At 47.2% G+C, this 22896-nt stretch overlaps 1 protein-coding gene across 1 annotated transcript in view; it reads left to right on the forward strand.

Annotated features, from left to right (window-relative positions):
• Positions 1-22896, forward strand: part of SLC6A19 (solute carrier family 6 member 19) — a 177006-nt gene that overhangs the window by 110996 nt on the left and 43114 nt on the right. Inside the window, 4 exon segments of the mRNA XM_029589926.1 lie at positions 3916-4097; positions 7730-7840; positions 9638-9750; positions 13203-13331. Coding sequence (XP_029445786.1) covers positions 3916-4097; positions 7730-7840; positions 9638-9750; positions 13203-13331 — 535 coding nt within the window.

Consider the following 22896-nt stretch of genomic DNA (forward strand, 5'->3'; position numbering starts at 1 on the left):
TCCTCCCACTCCCTCTGCCCCCTCCCCCCCCTCCTATCCTCACGCCTCTTCTTTCCACTCTCCCCATGCCTCATGCTTCATCCTCTCAGCACACACACCTCAGTGCCACGCTCCTCTTCACTGCACACACTCACACTCCTCCAGTAACTCCTCTGCACACTCCTCCACTCACTCCTCCGCACACCCTCCGCTCCTCCGTTCTCTCCTCCATGCACCCTCCACTCCTCCACTCCTCCTCAATAGTTCCACACAAAGTGACAGACTAGATGAACTAACTTTCACTCCAACAAATAAGAGAAATGACAAAGGTAAAGGGAAACAGATGAGAATAAAAACACAAGACTACTCGCTCAGCATTCGCAACAAAACTCCTCAAACCTCCTCTAGAACCACTATCCTCCTCTCCTCTCACTCCAACACCTGACACACCCTCAAAGAGGCAGATTCAGGAAGTGACTATACAGGGAAAAATAGCACATGCCGCAATGACAAAATATGCTGTGTGATGATGTTACGCGCTGCGCGGTGACGTAACACAGGGTGCGATGACACAATGCAGCGAGCGATAAAATTGCTATGCGATGCGGCAATTTATCCCGCTGTGTGATGTCATCTAAATTACTCTAACCCCGCCCCTTTTTCTATCGCAGGTGTTATTTTTGCTTTAGTTATAGCAATTTGAAAAATCTTGGGCTTTGTGAAGTAAAACAAACCCTGCAAAAAAAAAACAAAAAACCCCAGCTAGAATTTTACCATACCATAACAGCAGTAACTGTCAGGATTCAAACATCAGCAACCTTATCTATGAAAAGGCAGCAAGTAAAACATTACACCAGGCCCTAGAACACTAATACACTACCTAATGGGCAAAAAAACCCCAATCCAGACTGTTTCAAATCCCGACAGAAAAACTAGATGCTAGCCTAAATACTGCATCTCTGTCACACATGCACAACACAGAGAGACCCTTCCTAAGAGAGAATTAGAGATTACAAATTAGAAACAAACATGGAGACAAAACTGAAATGGAAAGCCTGAGTAACCAGACTCTGTGAGTACTGGCATATTGAAGAAAAAGCAAAATACAAATATATAAGTAATGCACATTCCCAAAGTTGGCATATTCCAATTGGTGAAAGCAAAATAATATTTTTTTACCTTTATTGCCTGATCTTATTTTTCTAATCTGCTGATCCCAGTCTTTTTTTTTCCCCCTTTGTCTGTCTTTTCCTTGTTCCTTTTTCAGGGTTTCTTTTTTTCTGGCTTCTTCCCTTCCTTCTTCATACATATACACAGAGTCTCTCACACATGTTCTCGCACATACACATGCTTTCTCTCACATAGGATCCCATTCTAGCTTGCACTCTCTCACATACACACAGGTTCCCACTCCCACACATATACCCATATAGGCTCTCACTCTTACATGCTCTCTTTCATACAGACTCCCCTCCCACAAACACACACAGGCTCTTATTTTCACATGCTCTTTCACATACACAACACAACACACAGGCTCTCACTCACAACACAACACACAGGCTCTCACTCTCACATGTAGGCTCCCATTCTCACACAAACCCACAGGCTCCCACTCTCACATTCAGGTTCCCACTCCCATATACACAAGTTCTCACTCTCAGATGCTCTCTCTCTCACATATCTCCTCAGGTAGGTTCCCATTCACATTCCCCCCAAGCAGGATCCTATTAATACATATATCCAGGCAGGCTTCCATTCATACTCTCAACCCCCCCAGGTAGGATCCCATTCACACATTACCCAACCCCCCAGGCAGGCTCCCATTCACACACACATACATAGCCAGACAGGATACCATTCACACAAATGCACACCCAAGCAGGCTATCATTCACATTCTCACATACCCCCTCCCCCACACACACCCAGGCAGGCTACCATCCACATTCACACACACACACACACACACACACACACGCACACACACACACACACACACACACACACACACACGCGCACACACGCGCACACACACACAGAGTTATTCACACCCAGGCTCCCACTCTCACAAGCTGTCTCTCACATGCAGGTTCCCACTCCCATATACACGTTTTCACTCCCAAGTGCTCTCTATCTCACACACCCCCTCAAGTAGGCTCTCATTCACATCCTCTCCAAGCAGGCTCCAATTCACACACACACACACACACACACACAACACACACATATATGTCTAGGCAGGCTCTCATTCATACCCCCAGTCCCCCAGCAGGTTCCCAGTCACACACTCCCCAACCCCCCAGGTAGGCTACCCCTCAGACACACATACACACACACACACACACACACACACACACACACACACTCTTTCATGCCCAGGCAGGCTACCATTCACATTCACACACATACACACACATACACACCCAGGCAGGCTATCATTCACACACACACACACACACTCACACACACATACCCCTCCCCAGGCAGGCTACCATTCACATTCACATATATACACACTTACACTCAAGTAGGCTCTCATTCACACAGCCCCACCCCTACTCCCAGGCAGGCTCCCATTCACACTCTCCCCTTCCCTAGGCAGGCTACCATGCACACAAACACACACACACACACACCCCCAGGTAGGCTACCATTCACATATACCTAGGCAGGTCATCATTCACACACACACACACACACACACACAGAGGCAGGATCCCCATCAGTAGCAAAAGGGGGAGTTGTTCTACTGCTGCTCCTTGTGTGCCTGCTCATGGTAGTCAAACTCACGTGGCTAGCACTACTCTATGCTGATCTTGCAACGCCCGAGATCATCATACAGGACTTACTGGCCACACAGGTTTTTAATGCGCAGGAGCAGCACACATGGAGGAACAGGAGAAAGGGCACCTTCTGGTGAGATTTTGCTTTTTCTTTGACAGCCAGTCTTTGGTCCTATTTCTCAACAGCATCACAAGCCTCCTTCTCTTCTTGGCTGCGGTGAGATGGAGTCCATCGGTGGCCATGCGGACTTCTTTCTCCTCTTGCCCAGCATGTCCGCTGTGGCTCTGTGCCAGGGCCTCTCTTCTTGGGCCGCCAAGCAACACTGATTGGGTGGGCCTGAGCCCAAAGTGGGAGGGCCATGGCCCACCCAGGCCTACCCATAGCTATGCCACTGGTTAGACTGCTATTCAGCAGGCCTAAGATAGCTGGATAAACTTATGCCACTAACTCTTAAATAGCCGCACTGCTTAATATCCCAGACAAGTTAGCCAGATACGTTTATCCAGGTAACTTGCTCAGCTAGCTAAACCAGGGATATTCAAAACTCAGCACTTAGTTGGATAACTTACATATTATCCAGCTAAATGCCTTTGAATATGAGCCTCCATAAGTTAGTTTTCCTTCAGTTCTTTTTGTTCCCATCCTCTGACTAACATTTATCTAACATCAACCTTCTCTTTATTCCATCATCACATTCCCTATGTTCTTGTCCTTTCTGTTCAAATTTATCATTTTTGGGGACAATTTTAAATAGCCCACAGTATTTACAATGTACGTAGGAGCTTTTAGCCAAAGGTGTGTGTACTTTGTACTCAAAATATTTGTATTGCTGACCAAGTAGAGCAAGAAGCATATGCACATTTGAAAATGTAAAGTATGCATGCAGCTTCATTTCCCTGAACTAAACAAGTCCAACCTCAGGAAAATCTGTCTCTAACGCAGCTAAATGAATGGGTAACATGGAAGCATTCACATACTTTTAGCTCAGCAGAGAAGGGCAATTGTCAGTCAAACTATTATACCTGAGTAAATGGCTTTGAAAATTGTCTTAATTCATTACCTTCTTTATTTTCATAGGGCCTGCAGAAAATTATTTTAATTGCTACTTTTATTGATTGATGATTTAAGTCATAATTTCTCATGATTTTAGGCTATATAAAAGAGTGTGGCGATAGCTCTCCTGTCGATTACTTCTGGTACAGAAAAACATTAAATATTTCCACATCTATAGATGATTCTGGCACTCTTCAGTGGTGGCTTGTGCTGTCCTTGGCATGTGCCTGGGCTGTTCTGTATGTGTGCACAATCAGAGGCATTGAAACAACTGGAAAGGTAACGTTTTGATTGATATTATACTATAGAGAAACTAGTTTGGTATAAATTTGATGGTATGAAAGTTGAACATTTTTCAAGGAGCAAGATATTGCCGCTGTTCTTGGGATTGCGCACTAGCAGTCGGCTGGCGCTCGCAACTTACTTTAGCCCCAGGAGTGAAATAAGTTTAGCAAAAAAAAAAAGAACTCAAAAAAAGGTAGGGGGGAAAAGGACGGGGGAGGTAAGGGAAGGGGAAGTGAAGAAGGGTTGGGGGGGTAGGGAAGTTCGGAACGGCCTGGGAGGGAACAGGGGAAGGCAGTGCAGCTCGGAGCGGGGTCGGCACGCGCAAGGTGCACAGTTGTGCACCCCTTTGCGCACGCCGACCCCGGATTTTATAACATGCGTGCGCCTGTGCGAGCATGTTATAAAATCGGTTGTACATGTGTATACACCGGGTAGCGCACACATGTACGCCCACGCGCAACCTTCTAAAATCTACCCTTAAGTGTTTACAAGTAGGGAGAATAACCTTCAAATCTGCTCATGTGTGCCCATTTATGAGTGTTGGGTACACACAAAGGTGTGGATTATAAAAGGGTTACGTACATAATATACGTGCATAACCCTTTAAAACCCCTCCTGTGCGTGCCGAGCCAATTTTCCATAGGCTCAGCGACTTAAGTAAGCCCCGAAATGTGCGTATGTCCCGGGGCTTGAAAAAAATAGGCGGGGTGTGGGCAGGGAGGGGAAGGGTGTGAGTGGGGCCAGAGGCCTCGCGACTGCCACTGGGCCCGGGGATTGCGTGCCGGCACTTGGCCGGTGCGCGCAACCTACACCTGCCTGGAGGAAGGCGTAAATAATAAAACAAAGGTAGGGGGGGATTTAGATAGGGCTGGGGGGCGGGTTAGATAGGGGAAGGGAGGGGAAGATGGGGGGGGGTGGAGGGAACAGGGAAAGCCATCAGGGCTCCCCTAGGGCTCGGCACTCGCAAGGTGTACAAGTGTGCACCCCCTTGCGTGCACCGACTCCAGATTTTATAGCATGTGCAAAGCTGCGCACACATGTTATAAAATCAGGCGTAGATTTGTGCACGCTGGGTTGCGCGCAGAAATCTACACCCGCACGTAGTTTTTAAAATCTGGCCCTAAGTTTCTACTGTATTTTATAACCCGTGCAGAAACAATATGTGCAGGTTATAAACTACGACTACATATGCACTTACAAATGCTCCCACATGAAAAACAAGTCGCACAAGTTCAGACTTATCTGTATAAATGCCAATTTATCTAGCTAAGTAGCAGCACTTATCCAGATAAGTCCAAAAAGCACTACTTAGACAGACAAGTGGTATTTTCAGACTAATTCAGCCAAGTAGCGCCTGCTGCCACTTAGCCAGATAAATCAGAATATAGCCAGATAAATGCCACTAATTATCCAGATAAGTTCAAATTTGTCCATCTAAGTGGTTACAAAGGCACTACGTAGCCAGATCAATTATTTATTTATTTGCATTTATTTATTGCCTAACTGCTGAGGTTCTAGGTGATTTACATTTTTAACATTCATAATCAGTAAAAGACAAAGGGGCAGATGCAAAAAAGACTGTTGAAAGTGAGCACCTCTCCTAGGGGGCGCCCTGCAATATTTAAATTAGGGGTCACGTTGTCAGGGAGATGCTAGCATTTTTTTTTGCATTTCAGGTGATTAATTAATAGCCTCATCAACATGCATTTGTATGTGATGAGTGCTATTAGTTTCTCGCGCATTGGACGCATGTTGTGGAGGTGCTAATCCCCTTATTGCATAAGGGGATTAGGTTGCGCCTACACAACCCACGTCCAACTGCAGGTTAAACAGTGCGCTTGGCTGAGAGCACTGTATTGCATCAGCACCAAAGACAATGGTATACAATTAATAAAACTTGTCCACATTAAAATAAATTCTAAAACCATTTCCAAATATACCGCACATCTAAAAGTAAACTGTAGTAACTTGAGTGGTAGCGATTTGGGAACTGCTAGAGGAAAAAGGAGGCAGACTCTGGCTGTTCCTTAATGCAGTTTCTTTACAATAAAATTGAGAACAGTGCAACAAAACAGCCGAGGATTGATCCCTGGACATTGCCCCAGTCACATGGCTGGGGCAGAGTCAGGTAAGCGCCATTTTTCAAACTGGCGCCAACTGGGCTGGTGGCACCCTGGCCCCACTGAGGGCTGCTTGTGGCACCATGACCCCACCGAGGGAACACAGACTGCATAGAAAGGATTGAGGTGTGTAGGAAGAGGTCATAGTTTGGGGGTACTTAGGGGGGTGGGGGGCTCGGGCCCAGATCTGTCAATTTTTTTACTTCACCTTTGGGTAGCGAGAAGAGGAGGGTTCACTTTTAATACACCTTTGGGGGGGAAGGGGGAGGGGCACTTAACCCCCAAAAAGTCATTTATTACACCTTTGGGAGGGTGAAATATTATTTACTTTTAGAGATTCAGAGCTGCCTCAATTGGTGGTCCCATGCTGAACCATGGGTCAGCACTGACCCCTGCTCAACTTCTCCATTTTGCCACAAGACCTTTTTTGGGCTGGCTCTTTAGAGGCAGCAGTCTTGGGACCCTTGTTAGGTTCTTGGGCCTCCCACCTCATATTTACTGCTTTCCAAAGTGGTGTCATTATTTTATCACAGCTGACCACCTTGTCAGTTAGACACAATAAAATATTTGCATCAAATTGATCTTCTGTGTAGGCATTTGCATTATTCATGCATGCAAATTGACTGCAAAGACGGTGACTGTAATAGGGGAGGATGCCAGGGTGGGTACATGCAAAAATCACATAAATTGCCGCAATAGTGCTCTATCACGTGATATACAGCATATATCATGTGATATACACTGTTTAACGTGAGTTAGAGAACTACCGCAGCTTGATGCATCTCTCAGTGAGAGAAAGATACCAGGTAAATTTACCTGGTCATCTCTAAAAGAATATGCTGCCAAACTTACCCAAGAACACTGTGGTTAAATATATGGCTAAAATCTGGTCTCAGCTATGAGGTAAACCCAGCCAGCAGGAGGAGAAGGAGTGACTCCTCTGCTGGCTCCCTGCAGGTGATTGGGGTGGTTCACAGGTGGTGGCCACAGGGGCCAGAATGACTGGAGAGAATATTTTAGACATGGAGCTAGGGAGCGGGATTAGAAGGCGGATTTTGCCCTTGCTCAGTATATTTTTTTACCAGATTCAGGAAGATGTATAAGGAATGAGAGGCACTTTTTTTTTTCATCAGGGACCTGTCAGGAGAGAGGAAAAAATCAGTGGAGATCAGGGGATATTGTATATTTTTTGGATGGAGATGTGGGGAGGATGATTGGCCTTACTATGCAGCACCTGAATTTGTTGGGCAAAATTTTGCCAATTAGTGCTAAATTTCACAATAACAGGCTAAATAGTTGCCCCCAGTATTCCTCTGACTTGGCATCCTTTTTGACCAGCTAAATCTGTGCACACATTTTAAATCGGACAGATGTAACCAGCTGACTGTCAAAGTTAGCTGGCTAAATATTTTGAATATTAACCTATTTCTTTTAATATTATTTTCCATAAAATGCATATTTACTCTGTCTCTCATATTTTTAATTATTTTGTTTCTCCCTCTCTAGGCTGTGTATGTAACATCAACACTTCCATATTTGGTACTTACAATTTTTCTGATCCGTGGTTTGACATTGAAAGGATCAGTTAGTGGAATTAAATATCTCTTCACTCCAAATGTAAGTACTTTGACAATACTATTTCTATAGACACTGACAGATCAATAGACCTCAGTGTTATTTATTTACTTGGATTTAATACCTGTATTTCTGAGTAGAAAATTCACCTGAAGCGGTTTATAATACATTAGAAAAGCAGCAGAAGAATAAAGATCATTTGCAGCTTTATAGATAGAAAGTGTATAACAAATAAAAAAATAGCTGCAAAATCACATTTCAACTTGGGACTAAAAAATTCTAAGTTCTGCTAAGAGGAGATTCTAGTGATTTATTTCCAATAACCAATAACATTGCAAAAAACGTTTGTTTATAGCAGTCGAGGTGACCCCAGACAGTCTTCAGCCTTAGTGCTGGAGGTGTAAACTGTGTAGTTTGTGCTTCCAGCCAAGATTATCACAGAAACTGTGCTGAAATGCGCCAGGAATGGGTAAATCATACTCTGCTCCTGGCGGAGATTTTTAGGGTTTGGGAAGTTAGGGGTAGAGTCCGGGGGGTAGCGGAGTGCAGAGAAGCACTTTAAGCTGGCAGGAGGTGGAAGAGTCTGCTTACAGCTGCAGTTTAAATATATATAGAACCAGGGATGGGGAAGGAGGGCAACAATGCAAATTTTTTTTTTAATTTACAAAGAAATTAGGGAATGTTAGGTGGACAGTCTGACAGGGAATGTTTTAAACTTGGTGGGGGAAGTCACAGAATTGGCCATAGGTCCTTTATTTCGTCTTTTTTTTTTTTCATGTTAAAAGTGCTACTTACTCGGATATGTTTTGAAGATAAGTAGCAACTTATCTTCAAAACATAGATAACTTTAGGGCTGTTCTGAAGCAGGTCTATTCGGCTAATTTAGGCCTATATTTTCTAAAACACCGTGGGAGCATGAATCGCGGGGTGGGGGGGCCAAGTGGGGGGCGGGCCTGCGAAAGCCAGCAGCAATCGCACCTCTGAGATCGCTGCCAGCTTTCGCACCCAATAAAGCCATCATAAAAGATGGTGCTGTTGGGCGTGAAATGGACAGCAAAAAGGCTCCTTACCTTTTCTCCATCCACGCTGTCTTCACGGCGTCCGCCCCGACTCCTCCTCTTCCAGGGTAGATACCACCCAGACTCCGCCCCTTTTTAGCTATCGCACACGAAAAGGGACTTTTCACGTGCAAAACATCCCTTTTCGCGTGCGCTAGCTTTAAAAAATGACCCCCCCCCCCCCCTTAGCGTGGGAATCATCAGGATCTTTTACCATAGACACAGAAAAGGGAGAGAAACCTTAATTAATCAAGTGCTTAGTTGGATATAGTTTATGTCTATTTTTTATCCTACTAGATTTTAGCCGTATTAGTCATTTTAGCAGGATAAGTCATTATCCGGCCAAAATCTAGCAGATGAGGAACTGAATATTCCAAACCTTGCCATAACATGGATAACTTTAAGCTCTCCAACTAAATGGCTTTTGAATATTGACCTCCACTTTTCTCTGTTTCTTTATAGAAGGAAGCCAATGAACCTAGTTGTACCCAACTGGTTAATAGAGAAAGCAACCAGATGCTTCAATTTTCATTGCAGAATCTAGTGTATCGTAGCTTATAAAACATCTTGCATGTAGTCAACTTTGCATCATGAAACAGAAAAAATGTCATTTCAATTTAAAAAAACAAAACACGCTTTTATGATTTCTAACTAAAATGTTTTTCTTTGAAATGAGTGTTGTATCTTGAAGTAGTCAAAATAAAGGCAGAAACTTTTCTTATTACAGTTTTCAGCAAATTGTCCTCACACTATCACTATATAAGATTACCTTTCTTTTTAGGTAACAGAATTGGCAAATCCAGTCACATGGCTGGATGCTGGAGCACAGGTGTTTTATTCATTTTCCCTTGCTTTTGGAGGTCTCATTTCCTTCTCCAGTTACAACTCTGTTCAGTAAGTGAATAATAAAAACACATTTTTATATATTACATTTTTATATATTACAGAATTATTCTTGCTGTCTTCCTTACTACTGCTTGCATTCCTTGCTCACAAAGGAGACTGTTCAGACTTGTTCAGCCAGTACAAATCACTCTTTCCCCTAGTGAGGAGATATGTACCAGAATATTCCAAATCAACTAATTTTCAGTTTAGCTGGCACAATTAGGGGCAGATTTTAAATACTTGCGCGATCGCGTACTTTTGTTCGCGCACCAGGCGCGAACAAAAGTACGCTGGATTTTATAAGATACGCGCATAGCCGCGCGTATCTTATAAAATCCGGGGTCGGCACGCGCAAGGGGGTGCACATTTGAGCAGCCTGCGCGCGCCAAGCCCAGCGCGGCCTGCCTGTTCCCTCCGAGGCCGCTCCGATTTCGGAGCGGCCTCGGAGGGAACTTTTCTTCGCTCTCCCCCCACCTTCCTCTCCCTTCCCCTCCCTAACCCACCCCCCCCTACCTTTGTCGGCAAAGGGGCGTGCGTCGGCCGGCAGCCCCGCTCCGTCCTCCGGTCCCGGGGGCTGGTCCGGAGGCCTCGACCACGCCCCCGGGCTGGCACCACGCCCCCGAAACGCCGCGGCACGCCCCCGAAACGCCGCATCGTTTCGGGAACGCCCCGGACACGCCCCCTCCCTCCCATTTTCGAAAGCCCCGGGACTTACGCGCGTCCCGGGGCTTTACACACGTAAATCTGGAAGGATTTACGCGCGCGGGCCTTTTAAAATCCGCCCCTTACCTTTTATTGGGACCTATATACTAAAAGTGCACTATGGTTCAGTGCACTATGATTTAGCACACATTTCTTAGTACATGTGTAAAAAAGGGTTAACTACCATCTCAAAACCTTAATACTAAGGTAATGAGATGCATGGCACATGTACACTATTAAAAGTGTAGCTAATACTGGAAACTTGTGTGCTTACCAGGCTAAAACTGCTAGGGATGTGAATCGTTTTTTGACGATTTAAAATATCGTCCGATATTTTTTAAATCGTCATTAATCATTAAAGAGAGCGACACAATAGAAATTCCACCGATTTATCGTGAAAAAATCGTTAATCAGGTTAGTGCACACTAATGGGAGTTAGGACACAACCTAAAAACCCACCCCGACCCTTTTAAACCACTCCCTTAACCTCCACCACCCTCGCGACCTCCCAAAAAATGTTTTAAAATTACCTGGTGGTCCAGTGGGTCCCGGGAGCGATCTCCCGCTCTCAGGCCGTCGGATGCCACTAATAAAAATGGCGCCGATGGCCCTTTGCCCTTACCATGTGACAAGGTAACCGTGCCATTGGCCGGCCCCTGTCACATGGTAGGAGCACTGGATGGCCGGTGCCATTTTTAAAGATGGCGCCGGCCGTCCACTGCAATTTTATCGAAGTCCATTTCTGTAGCTGCATGTATCTTATAAAATCAGGGGAACAGGCAGCGTGCGCAGGCACCGTGCGCCGAGCCCGGCGCACGCTGCCTGTTCCCTCCAAGGCTGCTCCGAAATCAGAGCGGCCTCGGAGGGAACTTTCCTTCCACCTCCCCTCACCTCCCCTCACCTTCCCCTACCTAACCCACCCCCCCAGCCCTATCTAAACCCCCCCCTACCTTTGTCGGCAGATTTACGTCTACCCAAGGCAGGTGTAAATCTGTGCGCGCCAGCGGGCTGCTCACCCGCCCCGGGAGCTGGTCCGGAGGCCTCGGCCATGCCCCCGGGCCGGCGCCACGCCCACGGACCCGCCCTGAACCGCCCTCTGACCCCGGACACGCCCCCTCCCGCCCCTTTTACGAAGACCCGGGACTTACGCACGTCCCGAGGCTATGCGCGCACCGGCAGCCTATGCAAAATAGGCACACGAGTGCCCTGCGCGTGTAAATCCGGCCGGATTTACACGCGCAGGGCTTTTAAAATCCGGCCCTCTATGTGCAGCGAAATTAGGGGATGCGCGAAGAAGTTGGGCTAACCCTATTTTAAAAAGTGCTCATATTCATGTGTAAATGCTGTGGCATGCACATCTCAAAAGTTTCCAAACAGAGGTGGAGTGTGGGCCTGGTCTGCGCAGGACGTGAACATTTCAGGGTCTGGCCAAGAGTTGTGCGTGTAAAACCTTATGTACCTTGGCTTACACCGAGGTCCCCTACTGCTTAACTTTACTTCTGGTATGGATGGTATGTAAGTTATAAAATAAAAGGATCAAGCCATTTCTGATGGGTTTAAAGGGTCTGGGGTAACTGGGGGGAGTGTAGGCTATTTACTCGGGGGGCGGGGGGAGGGATTGGAGGACCTAGCTGTTAACTGGGCAAAATGCTGAACAAACTGGTCAAGTGGGAATGGCATGGGTGTGCCTCCCTTCTAAAATCTCCCGATTTCTGTGCTAGAAGCAGGATTTGCGCACCCATGCGCACACCCACTTAAAATGAGGCACATGTGTACGTGTGGCCAGGCTATTTTATAACATGCACACATATACATGCGCAAGTTTTAAAATAGCTGCATCCCTGGGCATAGGCTGATGTGCACGCACAAATGTACATCTGCATGCCAGTCTGAAAACTATGGGGCAGATTTTTAAAAAGTATGCGCGTGCGTACTTTTGTTCGCGCAACCGGCGCAAACAAAAGTACGCCGGATTTTAAAAGATACGCGCGTATCTTTTAAAACCGGGTTGACGCGTGCAAGGCTGTGCAAAATCGGCAGCCTGCGCTCGCCGAGCCACGCAGCTTGCCTCTGTTCCCTCCAAGGCCGCTCCGAAATCGGAGCGACCTCGGAGGGAACTTTCTTTCTGGCGTCCCCCACCTTCTCTTTCCTTCCCCTAACTAACCTGTCCCCTGGCCCTAACTAATTCCCCCCCACACCTTTATTTCAAAAGTTACGCCTGCCCAAGGCAGGCGTAAAATGCCCGCACCGGCGCTCCATGTTCCAGACCGGGGGCTGGTCCGGAGGCCGCATCCACGCCCCCCCCGGAACACCCCTGAGCCGGAACCACACCCGCAGTCCCGTCCCCGGAACGCCCCCCGATGACGCGCCGGCCGCGACACGTCCCCCCAGGAAAGCCCTGGGACTTGCGCGCGCCGCCGAGCCTATGCAAGATAGGCTTGGCACGCGCAGGAGGTGGAAGGGGCAGCTTTTCAGGGGTTACGCGCATATCTTACGCTCGTAACCCTTTGAAAATCTGCCCCTATGGGTTTTGTGCACTTACAGAGACAAAAATTAGGAGACGTTTAATTATACTAATTCTTATGATAGAACTGAATTCCATCCAAGCACTAACCAGGCCCTACCCTGCTTAGCTTCCAAGATGAGACAAAATCAGCACATTCAGGGTGGCCTGACAAAAACACTGAAATTCACCAAGTAATAGTCTTTATACTAAAATGTATAAGTTTTGTAATATTTTTTTCTCTTTCTGCTTACAGTAACAATTGTGAAAAGGATGCTGTTATTGTCTCTGTCATCAATGGCTTCACATCTGTTTATGCAGCAACCGTCATTTACTCAATCATTGGCTTCCGAGCTACAGCCAGATATGACGACTGTTTTGACAAGTAAGTTGTATGACAACATTAATACAGGATAATTTTCATTTTGTGCAAGCATAATCATTGCAGGTTGAAATTTGTGTAAGAAAACATCCCAATTGGAAAATGATGAGGAAAATAGTAGTTTCAGGCAAGATATAGAATTATGTTTTGAGGATATATTATAAAGCTAGACCATAAGGCCAATTTTAAACTTTCACATAAAAAACCTTGATCATGATTCCGAAAGTGTGCAGTTTTGTATATATGGCAGGAAATTGCACAGCGGATGAGTTAAGGTTTTCTGTTATGTGAAAATTGTATTACATAATTGTGGCATACAATGCTAATCCTAATGTACCAGTGGTCTGTGATGTCCTGCAGGCATGCTGTGGACTGTCGCACATATCTGTGATCAGTACCACTGAAGTCAGTGGTGCCACGGTTAGTTGCTGTGGCAATACACAAAATATCCAGGACCCATTTTAGTCAACACATTATAAATACTACCAGTTTTTGAATATTTAAATCAATAGAGTGCATGAATTTTGCAATTACTTTCTGTATTGGTAGAGAGAGGTCCTGAAGATGTCAGTGTTGTATTTTTATTATGAGGATAGGTGTATTATATAAACTACTTACTTTCACCTTTGCTACCAAAGTTGCAAAGAGGTACATTTTATTATTTTCTTTCATTTTAACACATACAGATGAATTCTACTTTATCATTTTTAAATGAATAGCTGTATAAAAGAACCAAAGTGAGGGTTTCAAAAAGTTACACAGGTTGTCTGTGCCACAGGTTGAATATCACAGAAATACATTGCAGCATATAGATGTTATTGGAAATTTTTGAAAAAAAAAAAAAGAAAGCTTACATGTATTGTAGGGGTATAATTTGTTTTAGTAAAGGTCTCAGAAGAAGAAAACCTTTGTTATATGAACTTAAGAAAAAACAAATTGCAGAAAATGGTCAACTCATGAGGCCAAATTATCTAGACTTTTTGGGTCAGTTGGACAAAATTGATACTCATACATTTAAAGTCACATTTTTTGCCTGAAATATTCTATACTGTGAAATTCTAATATTGAAAAAAGCACTAACTGTTCCTCATAAATTAAATCCTGCTGTTCAAGGAGCACATTGAGTGGAAAGTAAAAGGGCGCAGCTTTATTAACCCTGGCAAAGGAGCCTCAAACTAATATGTGATCATATTATGAGGAAAGGGTTCTCGAGATAGTTCATCCTGTGCATGCTAGGCTGTTAGCTCTCCAGGCCTGTGAACAGCTAGAGTAGGGGGGCAGTCTGTGCAGGACATGCAAATATGCTTGTACTGGCAGTCCAATGCAGTGTAACTAGAACAGTTAAACCATCAGCACTCATCTACAGTAATGAGGTGGCCTCACAGTTGACCCATTATCTTGGCAGCTTCTGAAATGGTAGTTCTGCCCCTGCCCAGCTAGCACTCTGGAGGTCATGTGACAGCCATATCTTGATCTCATGTGCGCCCCATGATATTTCCCAGGTGTCAACTATCCTTTTCTGAAAACGTCATTATGGTCTAACTACACAAACTTTCATATTTAGTATGCACATTAACAATCATGTCAAGGTAGAACCATAGGGCAGAAGTCTGCAAGGGGTCCATCCTATTCAGGATTTTCACCAACCTGGCAAATGATCATACCCAGTTGAAAATGTTGTGAAATACTTATTTATTTAATTTGAAAAATGTATACCCACTCAATTGGCACTTCTTGGCAGTTTTCAAATATGCATCCATAATTTAGTGTATAACATAATACATTCATTAAATAATCTAACACTAATATATAACAATAAAACTTAAAACTATAAATGTTGTGAACTGAGACGTGGATCCTTGGTCTGACCGATTGGAGATTGGATGAAGGAGGTCTCCGCTAGTAGAGTCCGGTCGGAAGGCGGCGTGGCAGCTGAAGGCAGAGGAGCTTCACCCTGGAAGTCCGCGATCCCTCCAGGAGGAACCTGTGGGGACCCGGACCACTGGGACTTAGGTGTCTTCGCCCTGGAAGCCAACCTCCAGGAGAGTGACGAAAGGCGTAGGCGGAAGGACGAATCAGGATCGAGGCAGGCAGCAGAAGGCAAGACCGGGAGACAGACTGAGATCAGAACCAGAAGGCAATCCAAGGAATCTCCAGAACCTGGGCTGGAACAGCTGTGGCAGTCAGCCAAGGTTGGATGGCAGGAACGAGTAGGCAGGAACAGACAAGCGGACGGACAGGCAGGAACAGGAACAGGTAGGTAGGCAGGCAGGCAGGTAGGCAGGCAGGAACAGGCACGGCAGGAACAGGAACGCAACTCACCACTCCGAAGAGTCGACCGTGTTGCAAGACGAGGATCCGGGATCAGATGCCAGGTTTAAATCCCCCCGGCATCTGACATCAGCACAGGAGGCCGGCTCTGCTTTCGTGCCAGAGGCCCTTTAAAAGGGGTCCCTCTGCGCGCACACAAGCCTAAGGGGTGGGGTCAGTGCAGCATTCGGCGGCATCTCCCTCGTGGAGATGCCGCTGTGTAGGCCTAAGCAGGTTGCGACCGGAACTGCAAGAGTACCCCCCCTCTTACGCCCCCTCCATAAAGGGCCTGGCTTCTCAGGATTATCCTGGTGAAACTGGAGTAACAGGGATTTATCCAGGATATTTCGAGCAGGCTCCCAGGTGTTGTCCTCAGGGCCACACCCGTCCCACTCCCAACGACGATGGTGGAAGCGAACATCCAGTACTTCACGAAACTGATAAGTAGCATCGCCCTGTATCGGAGGAGAGGCAGGGTGAGGTAACGGATGATGGAATCTGGAGAGTACCACACGTTTCAACAAGGATACGTGGAAAACGTTGTGGACGCGCAATGTGGTGGGCAGGCGAAGTCTGTATGATACCAGGCCCACTCTTTCGGCAACACGGAATGGTCCACAATATCTGGGTGCCAATCTCTGCGACGGTACTCACAGATGAAGGTTCTTAGCGCACAACCAGACTTTATCGCCAGGTAGAAAAACGGGTACGGGGCGCCAATGTCGATCGGCCACTCTGTGCGCCAGAATAGCCGCTTTTGATAGCTTCCGTTGTACGGTCCTCCAAAGGTTAAATAACTGGAGGGCCGACGATTGGGCTGCCGGAGAGGAGACAGATGGCACTGGGACTGGAGGTCTGAGTTGCCGTCCAAAGACAACCTGGAAAGGGGATTTCTCGGTAACAGAGTGGGTGTGGTTGTTGTACGAAAATTCAGCCCATGGAAGTAGTGCAGTCCAGTTATTCTGTTTTTCATTGGCAAAGCTGCGGAAAAAGGTCTTTAAAGAACGATTCATTCGCTCTGTTTGCCCATTACTCTGAGGGTGGAAGGCTGTAGATAGGTTTAACTGTACTCTGAATTTCCTGCATAGTGCCTTCCAATATCGGGCAGTGAACTGGGGCCCGCGATCGGATACTATGCTTTGCGGGAGACCGTGGGTTCGAAAGATGTGCTGTGAAAATAGTAGAGCTAGTTCGGGTGCAGAAGGGAGCTTGGGCAGAGGAACCAGGTGAACCATTTTAGAGAAACGGTCTACTGTGACCCAAATAACCGTATTCCCCTCGGAGGATGGCAGGTCTACCACAAAATCGGTGGCTATATGAGTCCAGGGCTCTGCAGGCATCGGCAAGTGTTGTAAGAGGCCCCAGGGATGCCCATTCAATGGCTTCTGCCTGGCACATGTAGGGCATGAAGCCATGTAAAGCCGAACATCTTGTCACACGTTTGGCTACCAGTAATAGTGGTTAAGAAGGTCGAGGGTTCTTTCTCTACCCACATGGCCGCCCATGAGGGAATCATGAGCCCAGCTTAAGATCTTCTTGCGATCTCTGCGGGAAATGATCGTTCTCCCGTGAGCAGTTACCATGGTGCTGGACAAGTTGATCTTGGAGTAACAGTATGAGAAAAAAAAACTTGCTGGGCAGACTGGATGGGCCGTTTGGTGGTCTTCTGCTGTCATTTCTATGTTTCTATGTACTGGGGAGGATCATCTTTCTCCTCCAATATAGAGTTGCGGGACAATGCGTCCGCCCCGACATTTTTAGAAGCTGGTCGGTATCTGAGCACAAAATCAAATCGATTGAAGAACAGAGACCAGCGAGCCTGCCTGGGGTTTAATCATTGGGCTTGGCACAGGAACTCCAAGTTCTTGTGGTCAGTATACACTGTGATGGGATGGCTGGCTCCCTCCAGCCACTGTCTCTATTCTTCGAATGCCAGTTTGATGGCCAACAGTTATTTGTCCCCTATACTGTAGTTGCACTCCGTGGGGGTGAACTTCTTGGAGAAGTATGAACAAGGTAGTAAACGACCGGTGCTGGAGGTTTGGCATAGCACAGCTCCTACGGCTATATTTGATGCATCTACCTCCACAAAAAAGGGTCGAAGGGGATCCGGATGGTGTAAGCAAGTCTCAAGCAGGAAAGCCTCCTTGAGGCTCTCAAAGGCCTGACAAGCCTCATTAGACCATACTCGGGCATCTGCCCCCTTCTTAGTCAGAGCGGTCAACGGGGCCACTAACCATGAGTATTGAGGTATAAAATGTCTATAGAAGTTCGCAAACCCCAGGAATCGTTGCAGAGCCTTCAGACCCGTAGGATGGGGCCACTTCTTAATAGCCAATACTTTGTCCGGGACCATGTGAAATCCGGTTGCAGAAATGATGTATCCCAAAAATGGCAAGGATTCCCATTCAAACACGCATTTCTCCAACTTCGCGTATAAGTGATTGTCCCTGAGGAGTTGTAACACTTGTCTGACGTTTTGACGGTGGGAGGTAAAGTCGCGGGACTAGATGAGGACGTCATCCAGATACACGATCACCGAGGAGTATAACAACTCCCGGAGTACCTCATTCATTAAGTGCTGGAAGACCGCCGGAACATTACACAACCCAAAGGGCATTACCAAGTATTCATAGTGTCCGTCCTGGGTGTTGAAGGCAGTCTTCCACTCATCCCCAGAGCGGATTTGGACTAGGTTGTATGCTCCTTGTAGGTCTAGTTTGGTGAAAATTCTGGCTCCTTGGAGTTTGTCCAAGAGCTCTGGGATTAATGGAAGTGGGTAACGGTCTTTCTTGGTGATTGCATTTAAGCCTCGGTAGTCAATACAAGGCCTTAGAGAGCCATCCTTCTTCCCTACAAAGAAGAATCCCACCCCGGCAGGAGACTTGGAGGGACGAATAAACCCTTTGGCTAGGTTCTCGGCAATGTATTCTGACATTGCCCGTGTCTCTGGTTGAGAAAAGGGATAAACCCTTCCTCGGGGTGGCGTGGTTCCGGGCAGGAGTTCAATCGCACAGTCAAACGGGCGATGTTGTGGCAAGATCTCTGCTTTTTCCTTAGAAAAAAACATCTGCAAACTCCGCGTAGGGCATCGGCAGGGACACGTCAGTATGTGCCAGCATTACTCGATGAACCATGGGTCTGCTAAGGCAATTCTTGAAGCAATGAGAACTCTATTGGGCAATTTGTAAAGAATCCCAATGGATTACCGGGGAGTGTTGTTGCAACCAGGGAAGTCCGAGAACCACCGGGTGTACCGCTTTCTCAAGAATCAGGAAGGAAATCTCCTCAGAATGCAGAATTCCAGTCTGTAATGTGAGCAGGGCGGTCACCGTTGAAATATTCCCAGGAAGAACAGTACCCGGTATGGACGTGATCAGCAGCGGCGGCTTGCGAGGTAACGTGGGAATCTGAAGTTGTTTCACCAAATCCAGGAGAATAAAATTACCCCCTGCCCCGGAATCAATGCAAGCTAGAGTCTAAAAAGACCCCCCCCCCCCCAGGTACTTCAGGGTGACAGGTACAGTACATTGAGGAGCAGCGTTGGCACAGCCTAGGAGTAGCTCCCCGGTTTCCCCTAGGCTTTGGTGTTTTCCACCCTTTCCTTACACTGGGCTAGGAAATGGCCCTTCCTGCCACAGTAAAGGCATAACCCCAAGGCGCGACAGCATCGCTTCTCCTCGGAAGAAAGAGACGTACGTCCGAGCTGCATGGGTTCCTCCATTGAGCTTTCCGGTTGTTGGCGTTAATGGCCTAGAGAAAGCTGGAGCCAACTGAGCCATCCGGTGGGGGGATCGCCCCTTCCTGGTTCTCTGCTGGAGACATCGGTCCATGCGTCCTGCTACATCAATTAGTGCATTGAGATCCTCTGGGAGGTCCCTAGCAGCTAATTCATCTTTAATCCTTGGCGAGAGTCCCTCCAGGAATACTCCGCAAAGACAGTCGTCCCGCCAACCTACTTCCAGTGCCAAGGTGCAGAACTCGATGGTATATTCCGCCAACAGGCGAGTTCCTTGGTAAAGTTGGAGCAGCTCTGAGGTGGCGGTGGCCATACGTGCCGGTTCGTCGAAGGCCAGCTTAAAATTCTCCACAAACAGATCAAGGTTGTCCAGCATGGGATCCCTCCACTCCCACATGGGCGACGCCCAGCTCAGAGCCCGTACGTCCAAAAGAGAGAGGATATAGGCCACCTTGACCAAATCCATAGGAAACTGACCAGGAAGTAACGAGAACCGGATAAAACACTGGTTCAAGAATCCCCCATATACTCGGGATTCTCCTGAGAAGTGGGACGGGGCAGGTAGCTGGGTCGGAGTATTTACGCTCACCACTGAAGGTGGAACTGGTACCAAGACCGGGTCCGGAGGCAGGGTGTCCAGCCGGTTAGCCAAGCGCTCGACCGTTGCGGTCAAGGCGTCCAAACACTGCCGCTGATGCTGAATACGCTGAGCTATTCCGGGAATGGCCTGCAAGGTCCGCCGGATCCATGGCCTTGCAAACTGTTGTGAACTGAGATGGGGATCCTTGGTCCAACCGATTGGAGATTGGATGAAGGAGGTCTCCGCTAGTAGAGTCCGGTCAGAAGGCGGCATGGCAGCTGAAAGCAGAGGAGCTTCACCCTGGAAGTCTGCGATCCCTCCAGGAGGAGCCTGTGGGGACCCGGACCGCTGGGACTTAGATGTCTTTGCCCTGGAAGCTGACCTTCCCACGGGAGGAGCCCATGAGGAGTCAGCCGCTGGGACTTAGGAGAGTGACGAAAGGCATAGGCGGAAGGACGAACCAGGATCGAGGCAGGCAGCAGAAGGCAAGACCAGGAGACAGACTGAGATCAGAACCAGAAGGCAATCCAAGGAATCTCCAGAACCTGGGCTGGAACAGCTGTGGCAGTCAGCCAAGGCTGGATGGCAGGAACGAGTAGGCAGGAACAGACAAGCGGACGGACAGGCAGGAACAGGAACAGGCAGGCAGGCAGGAACAGGCATGGCAGGAATAGGCACGGCAGGAACAGGAACGCAACTCACCACTCCGAAGAGTCGACCGTGTTGCAAGGCGAGGATCCAGGATCAGATGCCAGGTTTAAATCCCCCCGGCATCTGACGTCAGCACAGGAGGCCGGCTCTGCTTTCGTGCCAGAGGCCCTTTAAAAGGGGTCCCTCTGCGCGCGCACAAGCCTAAGGGGTGGGGTCAGTGCAGCATTCGGCGGCATCTCCCTCGTGGAGATGCCGCTGTGTAGGCCTAAGCAGGCCCGGAGGATTCGCGGGTCCAGCCGGCGTTCCACTGGCCCGGAAAGGTAAGGATCCGGTCGCAACCCTTGCGACCGGAACCGCAACAATAAAAGGCTTAAATAAACATCATTGCCTTATGCAACTAAAAACATCAATATATAAAACAAAAAACTTAAACAAAAAAAATGTGCTTATGCTAGGAGGCTCATTCTTCTTACTGTCCTTCTTCTGCTCCCCTAATGTGACACTCTATCAGGAATCACCCTAGTGAGGGCTACTTGCACATTACAGGGATAGTGTACCTGGAGAAGCTAGAGCCCAGGCTTTGTTCAGAAGCCAGGAGATGATTGGACTGGAACAGGAAAAAAGTCTAAATGGACAGTTTCCATGGAGAACACTCCAGGAGAATATTGATCAGTAAAGGGAAGTCTTTCTGGAGCTCCTTATATATTGGTCTTAATTATGGGCACACCCAATGCTGGTCCAATTGAGAACTTCAGAAGTGTGTCTGCCTAACTCAGGTATGTTATAACTATTCTCAGATTTCCTCATAGGTCAATATCCTCTGTGACTCCATTGTAGGTCATCACCATACTCTTCTCGGGGTCACAGTTCAAGCTTTGTCATCCCTAGTATGTTACAATCACTGTGGCATCCACATCCACAGCTATTTTGCCTGAAAATGTTGGCAGTCCAGGAATCACAACCAGCTGGGCTAGTATAGCTTCCATGACTGATGAGACTCTGAAGGATCAAAGTGTGGAGAGAGATGAAGAAATGGCAGAAATATTAAACGAATGCTTCAGTTTGGTGTTCACTAAAGAGGACCCTGGAGAAGGATCGTCACTAGTTAACAAGAAACTGGAGGGAAGTGGAGTAGAAAAAACTCTATTTACAGAAGAGAATGTATGGAAAGAGCTAAGAAAACTGAACGTGGACAAAGCCATGGGGCCTGATGAGGTTCATCCCAGGATACTGAGGGAGCTCAGAGATGTGCTGGCGGGTCCGCTGCGTGACCTGTTCAATAGATCCCTAGAAACGGGTGTGGTGCTGAGTGATTGGAGAAGAGCGGCGGTGGTCCCACTTCACAAGAGTGGGAGCAGAGAGGAGGCTGGAAACTGCAGGCCGGTTAGCCTCACCTCGGTGGTTGGAAAAGTAATGGAGACATTGCTGAAAGAAAGAATAGTGAACTATCTACAGTCAGAAGAATTGCTGGACCAGAGGCAGCATGGATTCACCAGAGAAAGGTCCTGTCAGACAAATATGATTGACTTTTTTGATTGGGTGACTAGGGAATTGGATTGAGAAAGAGCGCTCAATGTCATCTTCTTGGATTTCAGCAAAGCTTTTGATACTGTCCCGCACAGGAGGCTTGTGAATAAAATGAGAAGCTTAGGAATGAGTGCCAAAGTGGTGGCCTGGATTTCAAACTGGTTGACAGACAGAAGACAATGTGTGATGGTAAATGGAACTTACTCTGAAGAGAGAGCGGTGATAAATGGAGTGCCGCAAGGATCGGTGTTGGGACCGGTCCTGTTCAATATCTTTGTGAGCAACATTGCGGACGGGATAGAAGGTAAGGTTTGTCTTTTTGCAGATGATACTAAGATCTGCAACAGAGTGGACACGCCAGAAGGAATGGAGAGAATGAGACAGGATTTAAGGAAGCTAGAAGAGTGGTCAAAGATATGGCAGCTGAGATTTAATGCCAAGGAGTGCAGAGTGATGCATATGGGGTGTGGAAAAGTAAAAGAACTGTATTTGATGGAGGATGAAGGGCTGATGTGCACTAAGCAGGCGAGAAACCTTGGGGTGATAGTGTCTAATGATCTGAAGTCAACGAAACAATGTGACAAGGCGATAGCTAAAGCCAGAGGAATGCTGGGCTGCATAGAGAGAGGAATATCTAGTAAGAAAAAGGAAGTGATGATCCCCTTGTACAGGACCTTGATGAGGCCTCACCTGGAGTACTGTGTTCAGTTCTGGAGACTGTATCTCTAAAGGGACAGAGACAGGATGGAGGTGGTCCAGAG

The sequence above is a fragment of the Rhinatrema bivittatum genome, chromosome 2 (assembly GCF_901001135.1).
Source record: "Rhinatrema bivittatum chromosome 2, aRhiBiv1.1, whole genome shotgun sequence".
NCBI lineage: Eukaryota > Metazoa > Chordata > Amphibia > Gymnophiona > Rhinatrematidae > Rhinatrema > Rhinatrema bivittatum.